We start from the raw sequence: 18,770 nt of genomic DNA on the forward strand, positions 1-18,770 counted from the left end.
AGCCTCTTAAAGCATAGCAGATGTATGGATTGAATTGTTTCCTGAAAATATGTGTTGTAAATCCTAACCCCTATGTCTGTGTAATAGGGTTTTCTTTGTTAGTCCATGTCAGTATAGAGTGTGTCTTATGCCAATCACTTTTGAGAATAAAAGAGCTTAGCCTTGAAACCCTCTGGCGCAGTTCTCTGCACACACGGAGTTGTCATGACTGGAAATTGATTTAACAGTTTTTTAACGAGCAAAGTCAAGCTTTGAGATGACTGCAGCCCCTGTGGACATGCCAACTGCAGCCACCTGAGATCCAGAGCCAGAACTGCCCAACTAAGCCACTTCCAAATTCCTGACCCACAGAAATAGTGAGGTAAATGTTTGTGGTTTTAAGCCATTAGATTTCGAGATAATTTGTTATGCAGCAATAGCTACCTAAACCGGGAAACAAATTAAGAAAGGCCGTGACTATTGAGATGGCAGCAGCAGCTGATGCCACCTGCAGATTGGAAACAGCATTTACAAAATAACTTGTTTTAAACTAAGATTTTTGAGTTTATGTTCTCTTGAGGGATTGCTTTGTAAAATCCATTCTCATACTTTCCTTTTCTGGCTTTGTTATCAAATTTATCCTTCAATAATAAGTTGAGAAACGTTCTCTTTTTTTAATCCCTGAAAGAGTTTAAGATTGGTATTATCGGTTTATTTGGTGGGACTCATCTGTAAAATCAACAGGCCCAAGGTTTTCTTTGTGGGAATATTTTAAACTGTTCACATTTTCTGTTTTTTCTTCAATTTTACGGTTTATATTTTTCCAAGAATTGCTCCATTTAATTTCCTTCTACTTATAAGACTATATTGTAATATTCTTTTAAAATCAGATACAATCACTAGATTATGGTGTTACATTGTACAATGAATTGTGCCTGTACTTGAAAGCAAGTTGAGTTTAATTTAAACCAAAGCCACAGGCTGTCCTGTATTATGCAAGGAGGAATAAGATGAATTTGTCGTCAGCTATCTTCCATCTTTGAAACAACGCCGCTGACTTCTGAGTGGGGGAATAACGGCAGCGGGCAATCCGCTCTCAGAAGGCTCAGCAGGATTGACCCAAATGAGCAACGAGTCACCGAACCCTTACGCGAACGAGCGGCCCAGCCCTCGCGCTGCCGCGTCACCTCTCGGGCGCTGCGGCGTCGCCTCTCGGGCCGCGCAGCGTTGCGCCCGGGCCGCCTGTGTGCGCAGGCGCAGAGGAGCCGGCGGCGTCCTCTCCTCAGGCAGTGCGCTGGGCGCCCTCGGCACGGCTTCGGAAGGCTACGGGGCCGGAAGTGACGCGCGCGCGGGGTCTTGTCCTCGACCCTCGCTTGCCGGCTAGTCTGGTTTAGAGCAGAGTAGTCGGCCTTGAGGCGGTTTAGGGGCCAACGGCTCCCTCGCTGGCTGCTGCCGACCCCACCGTCCCGCACACTGCGCAGTCGAGAGAAAATGGTGGGTCGGAACAGCGCCATCGCCGCCGGTGTATGCGGGGCCCTTTTCATCGGGTACTGCATTTACTTCGACCGCAAGAGACGGAGTGACCCCAATTTCAAGAACAGGCTGCGAGAGCGTGAGTGGGCCCCCTCGCCCTGAGCTTGGTGCTTCCCGCGTGGCGCAGCCGGGCCTGGTGTCCTCGGCGCGCGCCTGGGGAGGCGGCGGCCGAGCGGGCCGGGGAGGGCGACGGCGCCGGCTGCGCGAATCTCAGCGCTCGCCTGGCTCTTTGGCTGTTCTCGGCTCCCTCCATTTTGTAGGAAGGATTTCTCCCACGTTGTCTCCCCCGCGCAAACACTTTCGCCGTGTAAACGCAGTCTCCCTTATATTGTAATTTAAGTTTTCTCTTTTTTTATTCCTTGCCATTATTTATTTATTTTTTAAGGCCCTTATTCTTAACTCGGAAGTTGTGATTTTGTATTTAACGAATTTTAGCCTGGGATTAAATTCGCAAATCCTGTGCGGTATCATTGTAGCATTCTTAAACCCCCTTGGTAGCTTCGCTGTAAATGCTTCCAAGATAATGAGTGAATGCTACAAAAATTGCAGGGGAGTCCAAAGGGCTGCGCTTCTTCTGTGGCTCAGTCTTATTTCATACCTGCGACATCTTTTAAGCTAGCTTTGTAAGAGGGAATAGTGTAACCAAAACCATTGTGATCTCCTATGAATTTCGAAGGCATCTTCATTTGCAACAATATAGAAGAGCAAATTTGTTGCAATAAGAAGTATTTTTGTAACTTAAGACAACTAGGTTGGTCAGCCAAAACAGTTTCTGAAGTTGAAATTGATAATGTAAGTTATGAAAGTCCGGAAAATACAAAGAGCCGATTATCCTATTTCGTACTTAATTACTGTTTAATTAACAGAGCATTTCAAGCGCTCAGTAGCGACACGTGGCTGGTAGCCTCCTTTAATGGACAGCGCTGATCTTGTACCATCTACAGGGTGACATCAGTTCTTCTAGGTCTCATGTTTTAGGAGGAAAGAGATGTATTTTGTTTTATTTATAGTTAGGTAGACTAATGGAAAGAATGCTGTTTGGGATTCAGACCCTGGGTTTCCAGGCCTAAGCTGGCTACTGATTAGCAGCATAGTCTTGGGTTTTCCTGAACTGTAATTTTCTTAGCTATAAAATTAGGTAATACCACCTGCCTCTTCTAGGTTTTGTGAATTTTAAGTAAGATGTGTGAAGTGCCCCACCGCAACTGCTGGTATAGGGAAGGCCTCTCCATACATGCCTGTTAAAGTGTAGCTAATGGAATTTAGGTCATTTTTCCCCCCTGTAGCTTCAAAGGAAACCCTGGTTGTGTAGTGGTTAAGTGCTATGGCTGCTAACCAAAGGGTCTGCAGTTTGAATCCGCCAGGCGCTCCTTGGGAACTTTATGGGGCAGTTCTACTCTGTCCTATAAGGTCGCTGTGAGTCGGAATCGACTCGATGGCACTGGGTTTGGTTTTTTTGTAGCTTCAAAAATGGTTGGAGTGGAAGAGTATGTATAGCTCTTAAAGACTGTATTATAGTAACTTTACAACTTTGGAAATGCTGCAATACTACTTTCGGAAACCTTGAGAAAACTTTATTTTTTGATTGAAGAAACCATAAGAGGTATCCTATCATTTTAGACAGATTGAGGGATGGTATTTTCAAAATTCTTTTCCACCATCTTCAGTCCATAATTTTTTTTCTAGCTTTAGCAGTAGCCTAGTGATTTAAGTGCTCAGGGTTGACTTCCCATCTGAGTGGTAAGGGTTGATTCATTGATGATTAAGATTTTAAACAGTCACCCAGGATCCTGAGATGCATAGTATTGCTTGATTTAATATCAAATAAAACAAAAAACAACTTAGATTTTAGGCAGTTTTTTTTTTTTTTTTCCTTAACTAGTCAGCAGTGGCATAGTGATTAAGTGCTGCGGCTGCTAACCAAAAGGTCGGCGGTTCAAATCCACCAGGTGCTCCTTGGAAACTATTGGGCCGTTCTACTCTGTCCTATAGGGTTGCTATGAGTTGGAATCGACTCGATGGCGGGGGTATTGGGTAAATTGACTTAAATTTTAGAAGTGTGTTTCTGAGCACCAACACCCCCCCCCATTTCCCCCAAAGGCGTAAACTTTATTTTTGGAAAACTTTCTCAAATGCTGATTTTTCCATTGAAGAATATCAGATGGTTTTCAACATTCAGGAACGACAGAATCTGTTAATGTGTCAAGAAAAAAGCTCTGTTAACAGCAGTGTCTTCATTCTTGATTATGTCACATGTACGTTGGAAGGGCATGCTTGATCTACTTATTGTAATTACTCAGATAGACCCAACTGTCAGAGCTCCCTCCATCTTGTAAACTGCTGATCCTGATGCCCCAAAAGGAAGGAGAAAGCTCTTACCCAGAAATGTCACATTACCCGCAGGGTCACTGACCAGAACTGGGGCCCTGACAAATCACAGGGATACCAGAGAGGCAGAGAGTAAGAGGCAGGAATAATCTGCAAATATAAGGAATGACTACCACAGCAGCTAGGCCTTTTTTTTTTTTTAATTTCCATTTTGATAATGGTAAAATAAAAATACTGCAATGTATTTTTTTGCAGGAAGAAAGAAACAGAAGCTTGCCAAGGAGAGAGCTGGGCTTTCCAAGGTAGATAGCCTGTTTTGTTTAGATTCTGTTAAATACTTTATAGAAATATTACTTTAAATTCTGTCTCAAATACACATTTTTGAGAAAGCTAGTTGATATCAGACATTAATTTTCTATTTTAAAATATATGTTTTGTTTAGGAATAGTTAACTGGGTTTAATACTGATGATCTGGTCCTTGATCAGTTCCCCTTTGTTGGCCACAACAAACAGCTGATTTTATAAGCGGTATTTAAGAGGCACTAAGACGACCAATTAAAAATAATAAAATATAACATTTATTGATTTAATTGTTCCTTGTTTCAACTTCTTTAAAAGCACCATATGCTATTCATTTCAAGTCACACAACACTATTCATGCCCAGTGACCCAGAGACCCACTGCCCTGATAGATTTTTACCTTGTTGTAGTATGGAATGTAGATATAAATCTTTTTATTCATTTTTTTCTTTTCATAGATCCTGTGTTCATGATTATTTTTAATGACTACATAGGTTTATCTACTTCATAAAAAATGTTCTGTGACATGTGTAAGTAAATTAAGTAAGTAAATGTTAATCACTGTACATATAGCTTTTCCCTTTTTTGAATTAGTTCCATTGTCTGGATTCCCAGGCATTGGACTACTAGATCAGTAGTGTTTTTTTTGTTTTTAATTTAGATTTTATTGATATTTTGAATAGGTGATATGCTGACGTGATTCAAAACAAAAAGGTGAAAAGGGTTAAAGGACACAGTCTCTCTGCCGCCAGTGTCACCAAGTCACTCAGTTCCACTTCCCTGAAACACGTGGTAGTTTCTTCTATGTTGCTGCAGAGATATGCTACATGTATACACACAAATGCATGTGGACAGATTATTTTTGTTCCATTTTTACACAAATTGTGGCACACTTTTATACAAATAGTGGTTCTTTTTGAAGGAAGTTGGGCAAAGAAAAATTAAACCAGTAGATGTTATATTTTATTAGTTATTTTGAAGCAGTTGAGTAATCAACTCACTTAACTGAGGGGACATGGTAATAGTGAAGTAGAAACTGGGGACGAACCACTTTGTTCCAATATGCCTAAACTACCTTTCTGAAATGTATAAAATGTTGTTTTCAGTAGTCCTTTCTTTCTTAAAGATATAGGAAAGTTGATTTATTACAGAAATATGAGTCAGCGCATTTTTAGATTCAAGAATACAATCAAATTCTTACGGTATGCTGGGATAGGAAATGAAAAATACTTTCACTTTCAGAAATAGTATTTTTCTACCCTATACTGGATAATAAGAGTGTATATACTGTAATTTAGGAACCAAAAACTTACATTAATAGAAGCCCAAGTTTTTTTTAATAAAAGTGGATTTTTAAATAGTAGATTTTAAAAACAAGTCATATAGTTGGTGGCATTGTACGTTGCCGACATCATTCAGTCTGGTAATATGTAACCATCCATGAAACAAAAACATGATTTCAATACAGCTTCTTATAGTTTTTAATAGCAAAAAACTTGGAGCCCAAATGTGCAACAAATAGGTAATGATTAAACAGTCATACTTCAGTGGCATATTTTATTGCCATTTGAAAATAACTAATTTTTTAGATGTGTGTGAAATCTATGCAAAAATATTGGATCAGAAGAACAAATTGATCACAGTTGTGTAAAGTTTAGAATGATAGCAGTAAAAATACAGTGTGTAACGTATGTTTCATGGTAGATATATTTGTATCATTCATTTTAGGTTTGATTCAGATCTTTTTTGAGAACTGTTTAAAGAAGTAACAATTTGATAAGTTTCCCCCCCTCATATTCATTTGAATGTAGATACTAAATTTTAATCCTTGCAGATGTGGTTGAAGGGTAAAATTGTTTCATCATTCTTTTAGAATGAGCTTATTTTTTTTTTCCTCTGGCATGACTTGTATGTCTGTGTATTGGTTATTATATAGTCCCTGGCGTAATTCTGGTATCAGTTAGTAAACATTGTATTTCCAATTACTAAATACTCTATTTCCAAACAGTTACCAGACCTTAAAGATGCTGAAGCTGTTCAGAAATTCTTCCTTGAAGAAATACAGCTTGGTGAAGAGTTACTAGCCCAAGGTAATAGTCATTAAAAAATGAAGGAACTAAATGGAATTCTTCACACGAATATAAATTTATGATGTTAAGGGGCTTTTCTTGTATGTTTTGGCTGTTTTTTAAGAAGTTATTCTGATATTTTATGACAGGTTTTTAGGCACTCAGTAATGTAGAATTTATGTAAGATTGGTTCTAGAAATAACTATTCTCAGTAGATCATCACTGGCCATAATGTATTTTGAGTTAGTTTTAGGTTTACTTTTGAGAGATCATTTGACATGGAGGAGATGATAAGTGGTCATTAAAAATGAGGTTACTCTGTTTAGAAAATATTGCCGTAGTGTTGTCTTGACTCAGTGATCCTATGTGACAGAGTAGAGGTGCCAGTAGGGTTTTCTTGGCTGTAATCTTTATGGAATCAGACTACAGGTCTTTTGTCCTTGGAGCCACTGTGTGGGTTTGAACCTCCAGCCTTTTTGGTTAGCAGCTGAGTGTTTAACCGTTTGTACCACCAGGGCTCTTTATAGCCATAGTATAATATATAAATAGTAACTGAGGCAATATGAGCTAGAAATATCCTCCCTCAGCCTCCATCTTGTCATAATGTCTTTTCGTATGTTTATAGTAAGGAATGGCTCTAACAGTTATTAAACTTCTATATTTTGCATGAAGCGTTAGATGTTGGAGGGACTTGAAAAATCAACTTCTGTTTAATATAAGTCCCAGAGAAGGGTAATTTACCTAATCAAGGTCACATGATGAGTTCATGACAGCTGACTTTAAGGCTAGCCAGTTATCTGATTCAGAGTTCAGGCTTTTTATTAGTTTGTGTCTCATTTATTCCATTAACAGTATTAAGACTTATTTTTAAAAATTCCTATTATGAAATTAAATTCTTATTATCAGATTAGCTGACAAAGCTGAGAACTGTAGTTTGTTCAGTAATTTAAAGCCTTAATAAATGTATTTACAGATCTTTTTAGTGTAAATTAGCTTTTATCTTGAGTCTTTTTGAAGTAGCTATTAATAAAATCAATATCAAGTGTTGTTTTTCTTTCCTATTCTTACTGCTAGTATTTAAATAAGGTTGAGCTACTCACATTTGGGGCATTTGTCCTTTGTTTTATGGGAAGAGTTTAAGGGTGTAAGGTAGTGGTGCCAGCTTTACTTTTTTTTTTTTTTTTTTTTTTGATTATTCTTCAAGTTGCACAGCCATTCTCACTCTCCATTTCGGAGTTGTTCTTCCCAGTAATACAACCTCGCTGCCCCCTGAGCTTCTTGTCTAATCTTTTGAGTTGCTATTGTCGGTTTGATCCCATAAAGATCTTAAAGGAGTATGGCGCTCAAGGCAGACATTTTTTACTAGTTAAGTAAATGGTTGTTTTAAGAAGATTTTAGGGGATATTTTTGGTTTAAGGTTTTAAGATCATCTCAGAGTAGTAGTTTCAGGGGACAGCTTTACTTTTTGTCTTGCCTCCCCTTCCCTAGGAAATAATTTATTGACACCATTAGAATTTGCTCAAATTAATTTCACTTAAAGAGTTGCAGATCGGCCTAGTCCCTCCCTGTACTCTAGCTAACAAACTAAGAAAGAAGAAAAGTAAGTAAGTATGGTCTGAAAAGATTTTTAAGTCATGAGCTACCTTCGTAAAGCTCAGAATGCAGCAGATAGTTTTTTGTGGTATCCTTGGTTTTGTTTTAGAGTGGGCCCTCCCGTATCATTAATTGATGACTTAGTTTAGAATAAATCGGAATTGGTTTAATACCTGTGCTGCCTGTAAAGAAAAGTTGGATTAGGGAGCAAGTTTAGTAATATAAGTAGGGCCTCTGGAGTTAAGGAACCCTGGCCTTAATAACTTGAAGTATGTTTCTTAATTATCCTGAGCCTCAATTTCTTCAGATGTAAAATGAGGCTAATATTAGAACCTAACTGAAGATTATCGTGAAAATCATGTGAACCTGTTTCCATAAACCACAAGAACAGTGTCCTGGCACCTGGCAAATATTTGCTAAATGTTGTTGTTAGGTGCCATTGAGTTGGTTCCGACTCATAGTGACCCTGTGTACAACAGAACGAAACACTGCCCGGTTGCGTGCCATGTGTACAATCGTTATGCTTGAGCCCGTTGTTGCAGCCACTGTGTCAGTCCATCTTGTTGAGGGTCTTCCTCTTTTTTGTGGACCCTGTACTTTACCAAGCATGAATTCCTTCTCCAGGCACTGATACCTCCTGACATGTCCTTTTCCAGGGACTGATCTGACAACACGTCCAAAGTATGTGAGATGAAGTCTCGCCATCCTTGCTTCTAAGGAGCATTCTGGTTGTACTTCTTCCAAGACAGATTTATTTGTTGTTTTGGCAGTACATGGTATATTCAATATTTCTTGCCAGCACCACAATTCAAAGGTGTCAGATCTTCTGTCTTCCTTATTCATTGTCCAGCTTTCGCATGCATATGGTCCTATTGAAGATAACCATGGCTTGGGTCAGGCGCATCTTAGCCTTCAAGGTGACTCCTGTTAACACTTTAAAGAGGTCTTTTGCATCAGATTTGCCCAGTGCAGTGCGTCTTGATTTCTTAACTGCTGCTTCCATTGGTGTTGATTGTGGATCCAAGTAAAATGAAATCCTTGACAACTTCAATCTTTTCTCCATTTATCGTGATATTGCTTATTGGTCCAGTTGTGAGGATTTTTATTTTTTTTATTTTGAGTTGCAGTGGTATTTGAATCTTCATCAGTGTTTCAGGTCCTCTTCACTTCCAGCAAGGTTGTGCCATCTGCTTAATGGAGGTTGTTAGTGAGTCTTCCTCCAATCCTGTTGCCCTGTTCTTCTTCATATAGTCCAGTTTCTCGGATTATTTGGTCAGTGTACAGATTGAATAGGTATGGTGAAAGGAGACAACCCTAATGCACACCTTTCCTGACTTTAAACCATTCAGTATCCCCTTGTTCTGTCTGAACAACTGTCTCTTGATCTACGTACATGTTAAATGTTAGTAGTAATTAATATTGTTGTGAGAATATATTAGTTATCTAGTGCTGCTGTAGCAGAAAAGCCACGAGTTGATGACTTTTACATTCAGAAATTTATTCTCTCACAGTTTAGGAGGCTAGAAGTTCATATGCAGGACACCAGCTCCCGGGGAATGCTGTATCTGTTTGTCAATTCTGGGGGAAGGTCCCCACGCTTCTTTCTTGGTGGCATGAGGTCCCTCTCCTCTCTGCTGGATTCTCTCCCTTATATCTCAAAAGAGATCGACTCAAGATATAACCTAATCCTGTAGTTTGAGCCCTGCATCATTAACATAACTGCCTCTAATCCTGCCTCATTAATGTCATAGAGGTAAGATTTACAACACATAGGGTAATTACATCAGATCCCAAAATGATGGACAGCCACACAATACTAGGAATCATGGCCTAACCAATTTGACCCACATTTTGAGGGGGGATACAGTTCAGTCCATAGCAGAGAATAAAGTAAAGATTGAGGAGAAAATGTTTAGGATTTTGAACACATTTTTATATTAATATTTCAAAAGCACTATTATGTAAACATGTATATATAATGAAAACCTTGTAAGTAAAGTTGCTTATTAAAAACACTTTACTAGCATCAAGAGCTGTGAAGGGTCTGAGATTTTACCCTACATTCGTACGGACAAGTTAGCCTGCCACAGTTTCATGGATGCTGGCAGAGGGCATGATTGTCCTGTGTCAGAGACAAAGGGCACTGTTCTGGTGGTTTGTATGAAAGGCCGCCTCATTTCCGCATCAGTCTTGAGTTAGGTGTTAATATTATCACTTGCAGCAATTGCAGTAGTCAGAGTGTCAGCATTTGTACTGCTTTCTGAAGCCCAGTTCCCATAGGTGATACCTGTGCAAGCGTGGGTTGTATTGCGCAAGAGATGGCCCTAATTTAGAGAACCTGACTCTTCATGGTGCGCAGTAAGCACGCCTGCCCTTTGCTCTGGACGCCATGTTCTTAACAGTTAGACAATGAGCAAACAGACCATTGCTCCTGAGGGAGACGCAGTGTGTTCCAAGGCTGTTCACTGTACAAACATCCTTGAAAGGGTAATGTAGAGCAAAGGCAGTGAATGGCTCTATTTAGGGGACATACAGAAATTTAAGAGACCGTGGTGAATTATCCCCCAATTTAAACAAATTATCTCATTTTTAAAATAATGTCAATAGGCTTTTTTTTTTAAGGGCACGTTAAAAGGATTTCTATGTCCTATGCAGAAGAACACTTAATTTAAAACCATTTTTAATAACACAAGGTTCATTTGTATAGGAAATTTAGGACAGTTTTTTGGAGTTTGGTTTAAAATGGGATATAACAGGACAAGAACCACATGGCAGGTACTTAATATTTATTGGGTTAAGTAAACCTTCCACAATCAGCCTTTGAAAATCCTGTGGAACACCGTTTATTCTGACACATGAGTTGGGATCGACTCAGTGGCAGGTGGTGGGGGTCCAAAACCGTAAACCTTAAGTAATTTTTTTTCTTTAAAAAGTAACTGTAGAAAGTTTATAAATGAATTAAAAAACAAATCATACCGCTCAGCTAATTACAAGCTTTTTCCTTGGCATTTCCTCTAGTATCACCATTTTTTCTATCAGCATCACTTAAAAAATTTTAATTACATGTGGTAACATTACTTATAATTATACGTGGTAACATTAAAATAGCGCAAAAAGTTTGTTTAAAGTGAAATTGGGTTTCTTTTCTACCTCAGTCCCCAATTTTCCAGTTTTCTTATAGAAAAGTATATTCCATTGTTAGCAGTTTTTACGTGTTTTTTAAGAAATATTCTAAGTCTGTGAATGTTAATATGTTTGGACACTTTTATACCCTAGTCTTCCCCCTTCATGTGTATCATGGTCTGACTCATTCTCATTGATGGCTGCCTAGTTATTCAGTTAGTGGATATGCTATAGATTATTTCCAATTTCACTTGCATGTTGTTTTTCATCAGCACCACTTGGAGATACAGTGAAGACTTCAGAGTTCAATATTTGACAGAGGGAAAGGCTTTTGAGTTACATGTAATTTATGTGACTGTTCCAGGTGAATATGAAAAGGGCGTGGACCATTTGACAAATGCAATTGCTGTGTGTGGGCAGCCACAGCAGTTACTGCAAGTGTTACAGCAAACTCTGCCACCACCAGTGTTCCAGATGCTTCTGACCAAGCTCCCAACGATTAGTCAGGTAAGGGATTGAACTATCGTGGAATAAAACTGTATAAAATCTGAGAAATTCTTGAAATTTTCTTTCCTAATAGCAAAATATCCAAATGAGTAGGCAGAAGATCTAATAATTATACCTTAGAGGTGGATCAGGAAGTATGTCTCTTAGTGTGAATTCATAGGCCTTAATATTAAATCTCAGATTTCAGGCCTTTCTCAGCTGCTTTCTAAAACAAGCTTTCTCCCTAGTCTGCTGGGGAACCATGTGTTCTATTAGGTGGCCTGGCAGAGGAAAGAGGAGCCATGACGGCATATCCTGGAAGTTAATGTCGTTAAGGAGCATGGGCTCGCTCTGACCCTGACTTGTCTAAGGGTTCAGTGCCGCTGCTGTTGAGATGGGCTTGGAGCTTGGAGCTAGTTAAGAGTACATTCCCAAATCATTGTTGAGTATGTATTGCAAACTAACCATTTATGTAAAAGATGGATTTATTCATAATTTGTGAGTTTTAAAATGCATTCTGTACATTCTGAATCCCTTCCTTGGAGCCCAAATCTACCTTTTGGAATTGTTGTTGTTAGGTGCCGTCGAGTTGGTTCCGACTCCTAGCGACCCTGTGCGCAACAGAATGAAACACTGCCCGGTCCTGCGCCATCCTTAAAATTGTTGTTATGCTTGAGCTCAGTGTTGCAGCCACTGTGTCAGTCCACCTTGTTGAGGGTCTTCTTCTTTTCCGCTGACCCTGTACTCTGCCAAGCATGATGTCCTCCTCCAGGGACTCATCCCTCCTGAAAACATGTCCAAAGTATGGAAGATGCAGTCTCGCCATCCTTACCTCTAAGGAGCATTCTGGCCACACTTCTTCCAAGACAGATGTGTTCCTTCTTTTGGCAGTCCATGGTATATTCAAAATTCTTCGCTACCACCACAGCTCAAAGGCGTCAACTCTTCTTCGGTCTTCCTTACTCATTGTCCAGCTTTCACTTGCATGTGAAAGCTGGACCTTTTGGAATAGCATCTCTGTTTCTGCTGTTTATTTCCTCAGTTGGTGTGGTTTAGTAAGATGATGACAGATAGTTTTTGTAGAACTTCATGGTTAATAATTGGCAGGTTAATTCTTCAAACCTGTCCTTACTCAACTAGATTGGAAAAGGACTGGTAAGAAAATAGATGTCCCAAAGATTTGAAGGAAAGAGTTGGAAAACCAAAAAGCAAGGACTTGGGTCTAAATCCTTTTGTTCAGAGTATGTGGCTCCCAGTCTACCTATATCAGAATCATCTGTTCAATATTTTATGCTGTTTGAAAGACAGCATAGTACAGTGCTTCTGGAATGTTGACCTGAGGGTGTTTTTTTTTTAAATACGGGTGAGTTGATGACGAAACCTGAATTCCTCTCCATTAAAAATAACCACCTTTACTAGTTAACTCACCTCGTTATCTGGAAATGTTTTCAAAATGCTAATTTTGTGATACTGTGTTCTTCTTCCATAACTGAGCATTTCCAGGCCAAAAAGGAAAATGTTTGGAGCATAGAGAAATCATTAAAGCACAATCAGTATTCTTAATTTATTAGGGAGTAAAAAGAGATCTTAATTTGTTTTTTTTGGGTTTGTTTCAGTTAACATAATTGAATAACATGTGCCATAGTGTTGTTATGCCTCCTTTATTAGCATAGATTTTGAAATAGAACTGATAGCAGTATGATCAAAAAGGTCCTAGATGGTAACAATGTGTAAAGTGTTAAATGTTGAGATAAATGCCAGGATAGGTAACATTTTTTCATGCAGAAAACATGTGTTAAAAGTTTTTTTGCCAGCCATTGCACCCCTGCACCACCCTCTCCCCCTGCACCATTTTCCTAATTAGCGTGCTGTGCCGTGCGTTATGTGTGCAGGCGTGTTATCTACATGGGCGTGTCATTTGTCCAAAAAAAAAAAAAAGTGTGGTCAATATGAGCTAGACTTTAGTCTTTGCATACAGAGTATTTTATTTTGAACTTAGAATCCTAATTGTTAAACCCTTGTGATACTTTGAGAAATTGAATTATTTTCTTTTTTTTCTCTCCTTTAGAGAATCGTAAGTGCTCAGAGCTTGGCTGAAGACGATGTGGAATGAGAAAAAAATGTCAACATAATAAAATGTCAATTAAAAATACTTTAAAAATTCTTAGCTTGGAAGATGAGCCGCTCTAGGGGAATATGGGCAAATATGCTTGTTATGGACTATACTACACCGAAATCTACCAAAGTTAATTTTTACTTTGTGTAGATTCATTTGTTTTATTTATTTTTTCCCAGTGAAAAGTGTATTTTGATAGTTTTTCATTTTATAAATACACTATGAGTTACCAAAAATAGCATGGATTTTGTTTATTCCTAAAACACGCAATTAAAATGTACATATGACATTACCTGTGTTAAGAATACCCAGTGCTCGGTTTTGAAAGATGAGGGAAAAAGTATATGCTGAAGAATACACATTTTAAAAGCTAATACATTTCCTTATATATCAGAAATTTGGGTGAAAACTTAATTGTGTTTATTAAAACTGAGCATTAAAATTGAGAAATAATTTTTTCCGGTTTAATCTCTTATAAATACATGAAGTGTGTTGCAGTGCTGTATTAACTTTATTCCCACCCCATGTATCAGTCTTGAGATGTTTAAATCAGTGAGTGTAATATGTTCTGGTTATTTATCTCCCTGTACTTGAAATGTGTGTAGTTGGAAGTAGCACCGGGAGTTAGATCTGTGTACAGTGCTAACAGAGCTGTGTGAACTTCGCCAACTCACGTCTACTCTGTCTCCTCATTTATGAGATGAGGGCATCGGTCCACTGATCTCTGAGGTGTCCCTTTTAGCTCCTAGTTCATGTGGTTCTATTAAACACCTTTAGATCCTCCTTCTGAGGAGTATGTTTTTTGGACGAGTAGCCTTGGCATTTTTTGTAATCTGCATTTTGCATGCCTACCTGATTTAGTATTTCTGAATTGATCTTTTTACTTAATAGTCCAACCGTCATGTTGATTATCACTGAAATCATGTGGTTCTGTCACTACTCTGTATATTAATCTGAAACTTATCCTTTAAGATAACTGGGATGATCTGCTTGTAAAAAAAAGTTTGTTCCCCTTTACTTTTATCTTCACTGTACCTCCTTAATCCTACTTCAACTTAGTTCCTTTTTCTTGATGAATGCTGTAACTTTGTGGCTGAAGACTTGAATGAAGCTAGTGGGACCTCTTATTCTCAAATGTTGACTAGTATCTGCAGTCACAGATTCAATTTCAGAACTGAGAATAAGAACCCATGGTACTTAGTGGCATCTTCTGAACTAAGCATTTTCCATGTACAGATTGGCTTTATTCTGTCTAAAAATCTGTGGAGAGACCCCAAAGATTTTTCTTCTGTACTTCCTATTTTGGTTTACTTCACAAATTTCCTTAAACTAGAGCTTTTTTATGGTGGTCGTGGTATGGTGGAGAGAGTTTGGAATATTAGTTCTAAGTTCTGCCTGTAATTAGCCGCACAGCCTTGGGCAAGTCATGTTAAAAATGTAAGAATTTACCTCTAGTATTCTTCTTACTTATAAAATTAGAACATCAGGGTAGGTGACTCGAACATTTAAGAACTCTTACTTAGCTACCTTCCAGGTTTGTGATCCTGAACCCTTAAATAGCGTGCTTTTGGGGAGGGATGACCGGTGCAAACATGGTTAGATCAAATCAGTATATTGGCGATTGGTCAGTAGTTGATCATGCAGCTAAGAAACAATCTGCCTTGGGTATAGATAGAAGAATAGAGGTGAAAAAAAGAGCAAGGGACAGAAAATTTGGCAAGAAAAGAATGGCCCAGAAAAACTAAGGACCGGTTGAAGTAATGAAGGATCAGCTTAGTTTTGAGAGGGTAGAAAGACTTCACGTATGCTCTTGAGAACTGTAGTGTAATACAAGCTGGGTATCACTTGGCTTTCTGAAAGGTTAGCTTTGATCTGTTGCTTTTGAAAAGGCAGTGATAACTTCAGCTTCAAGTGACAGCTTTGTTGCTTTAAAGGTACCACTTTTGAAAGCTAACTGTGTTGGGTAAAAAATAAAACTGCCGTTTTTAATCCCTCCAGAAAAATAATTGCTGGATACTGTTTCCTACCAGAAGTTTCACACACCACCAGGCATTGGTGATGCTGACCAAATGGTCCTCAGTAGGTGGGTATGAAACAAGCCAAGACTTTAGTAATAAACAGACTGGATGTCCCCATGTGTTGATGTTGCAACACGTGTGTAAAACCTTTGGAAATGGAAAATACGTTTTCGTGCATGTGGACATGCTACTTTGGGCAAAGATCTGTTTGGTTCCGTAATTCGTACTTAAGGTGGAAGCGCATTTAAAACATAGGCTGTCCTCTACCGCAGCCCCCACCAAACTGAGTCCAGTACAGCTGGATGGTGCCCAGCTACCACCACTGACAGGGATCACAGTAGAGGGTCCTACACAGCTGGAGAAAAATGTAGAACAAAATTCTAACTCACAAAAAAAGACCAGACTTAGTGGCCTGACAGAGACTGAAGAAACCCCGGGAGTATGGCCCCGGACACCCTTACAGCTCAGGAATGAAATCACTCCTGAAGTTCATCCTTCAGCCAAAGATTAGACAGGCAAAAGAATAAATAATAGGCTTTCCTAATGATAGTGCTATTTTATTAATGGATAGTTGTGGAATTTACATTCACACCTAACTTGGTAAAATATAAAACCTTGTACAGTGTGTAGGAGTCAGTAAATACTTGATTCCTCGATCCCTAGGTAAATTTGACATTTTGCCACCTTCATGCTTGCCTGCCTTTGTGACCATGTTCAAATGAAATGTTACTGCAGAAGAGATTTTGAGAAATTCGTATGTCATGCAGACATGGTACAAAATTTTCTTCTGTAACATAAAAAATGCAGTTTTTATTATTGCTTGTGCCTCAGCTGTTTAAGTGATTATTAAAGGGCTTGGAGAAAATTTTGGCCTGTTGTATATTTGCAGAAGTGAATTCTGAGGAATTTGATGATGTTGAAGGAGTAGTACCCAACTTTTCTACATTAGGATCTTTTTCATAGTGTTCAGAGCTGTAAAACTTTTTCCCCAGGAAATGCACATTTGCATTTGATTTGAAGAGACAGATTCCAGCTTAAGAACCTCTGCATTAATGTAAATAGGTAAGGGAGTCTGTAGTAGTGGTCTCAAGCTTTAGCACGCATTAGAATCCCCTAGAGGGCTTGTTAAAAGACAGGCTGTTGGGCTCCACAGATGGCTGTGCAGTGGATCTGGGGCAGGGCACAAGTGATGGCATTTCTAACAGGTTCCTAGATGCTGGTGCTGGCCTGGGAATCACACTATGAAAGTGGGACAGACAGTGAAGCTCAGTGGTGATGGGGCAAAAGTGAATAGAGAATCCTCATGAGAGAGTACTACCTAAAAAGGTGTGTTAAAGTCGTGGATTATGTACTTGAGCACTGTAAAAAGAAGATGTGTAATTACAAAGCCCCTAATTGGTAGCAGAATGTGTTATTTGAGAACACCTAGTGTGTTACATTATTGGTAATGATCTGAAGCATAAGGACCATTAATTTTCAGACTTGAAATTATGTTCAAGATAGGTTAGTTCACTTAAAGATTAAGGTATTTTAGGAGATTTTCCTCAGAAGATAGCCCATCAGATCAGGTAAAGGAGAAATTAATTCCCTAAGCATTTTAGTTGTGTTTTGATTTTTATTCTGTATTTGTGTCTTTGGGTGAATTAAAAACTTCTTTTTTTTTCCTTTTTAGATAGAGGGTTTGTAGACCACAGTACGTATTTATTGTCCACCTTGCAGCTGCTTTCTGCAAGCAGCCCAGGAGGCATTGCGGAAGGTACTGAACCTTGTTAATTCCCGATAACTACTGATAATGGGAGTCAAATACTATGTCAGATACTTTGAAATAGTAATGAGAAAGCAGGTAGGGGTACCAGAGGGTAGAGATGAGGTTGAAGATGAAGGGAGGAAAACGGAAAGTAGAGACTGGCAAAGCTGGAGCTAGATCTGAAAAGATGAGTGGTGCTGGTGTGCTGCAGTGTCTCTGTATGATCTGAATATTCAGGAAAAACAGCTAGATCCTACTGGCACTTCACTGAGACCCATGTGCCCTTCCTTTTCCTTTGATGCATAGGGAAGTAGACTGAATTGAACTGGCCCTTCAGTTTGTCCTTTCAAAGGTAGAATCTTTAAAGTTCTAAATCTAGAACCTGTCCCAGTTTACCAAAAGTAACTGAAAAGACTAGTTCCTGTAACAAGTGCAGAAACCCAACCCTGAACTATGTAAGGAAAATAACATTATCTGTTAGGGTCTGACTTTTAAGATTGGAACCAGAATCTTTGAGGACAACTGCCTTCATCTCTGCTGCTTCCAGAGGCTTTTCACAAACAGGCCTAAGGAAGCAGCTAGAGCTCTGGGCACTGGCAGCTCCAGGTCACATAAATGATGACAGTAACACTGAGCTCTGTATTAAACTCATTTAATGCTTACAACCTATAAGGTAGTTTCTTTTTTATAGGTGATGAAACTGAGGTGCAGCTTAAGAAGCCTGGCCAAAGTTGCATGGTAAGTGGTAGATTCAGAATTTTCAGGTGGAAGTTTTAACTTGGGGCTGTACTTGACTACCAATTTGATAGCATAGAAGGGTTGAAGGTTTTTTTTTTTTTTTTTTTAAAAGAATGGGGGTACTTTTTACCAAAGAAGAGAGTCATAATGGGCAAACAAACCAAAATGGCCATCATATAATTCTAGTTGCAGATAGAATGGGTGCTTATTTGTTGTGAGAGTGCAGAGCCTGAGAAGTTGAAAACACAAAACATTGAAGTCTTGTGTTATCTTTTAAAAAAGATTTTTTTGTGTGTTTAGATCTGTAATTTTGCTGTTTACTACAAAAATCACTTCACCTCTTCCCAAGTTACTGAATTAAGTCAGTGTGTACAGGGTATGCTGTGACTTTCTAAAGCTCCTGTGCCAGTTTGGACCAGATAAGCAAGACGACAGTGAGTTGGGAAGGTTCAGTGGGAGAGCAGTTCAACTCAGGAGGGCTGGAATGCACTGAGGCTGGAGCCAGAAGCGCGGGAGGTGGGGTGCAGAGTGCGGAGTAGGACCTCTGCTAGAACTCGGGCTTCTTCACACTGGCCAAAATGTACGGTTTTATCTAAAAATGCTTTGTAGTTTTGTACGTTTTTGTGGGTGATTTTATCCCTCAGGCTTCAGTGGCTACCTGTTGCAGGTGACTCCCAAACTGAGTGGGAGGAGCCATCGTAGGTTTGGCTAACTGCTGGCTGCGCATCATTTGCATGTC

General features: G+C 39.1%; 1 protein-coding gene and 1 non-coding gene across 3 annotated transcripts; both read left to right on the forward strand.

The window, feature by feature from the left end:
• The first annotated feature begins 1,281 nt into the window (after positions 1–1,281).
• TOMM20 (translocase of outer mitochondrial membrane 20) lies at positions 1,282–13,767 on the forward strand. 2 transcript variants are annotated; one of them, XM_049868188.1, is made up of 5 exons: positions 1,282–1,591; positions 4,096–4,142; positions 6,150–6,231; positions 11,291–11,433; positions 11,991–13,467. In XM_049868188.1, exons 1-5 carry the CDS (start codon positions 1,471–1,473, stop codon positions 12,039–12,041), a joined length of 444 nt encoding a protein of 147 aa, XP_049724145.1. In that variant the 5' UTR covers positions 1,282–1,470; the 3' UTR covers positions 12,042–13,467. The 2 variants fall into 2 exon arrangements, with proteins under 2 accessions (XP_049724145.1, XP_049724146.1); XM_049868189.1 differs by lacking the exon at positions 11,991–13,467 and adding an exon at positions 13,481–13,767 and having other exon boundaries at positions 1,286–1,591.
• On the forward strand, positions 1,986–2,121 carry LOC126067116 (small nucleolar RNA SNORA14). Its single transcript, XR_007515345.1, has one exon. It is a non-coding gene; the product is annotated as a small nucleolar RNA SNORA14 (small nucleolar RNA).
• Positions 13,768–18,770: the final 5,003 nt, after the last annotated feature.

This window comes from Elephas maximus, chromosome 24 (assembly GCF_024166365.1).
Source record: "Elephas maximus indicus isolate mEleMax1 chromosome 24, mEleMax1 primary haplotype, whole genome shotgun sequence".
NCBI lineage: Eukaryota > Metazoa > Chordata > Mammalia > Proboscidea > Elephantidae > Elephas > Elephas maximus.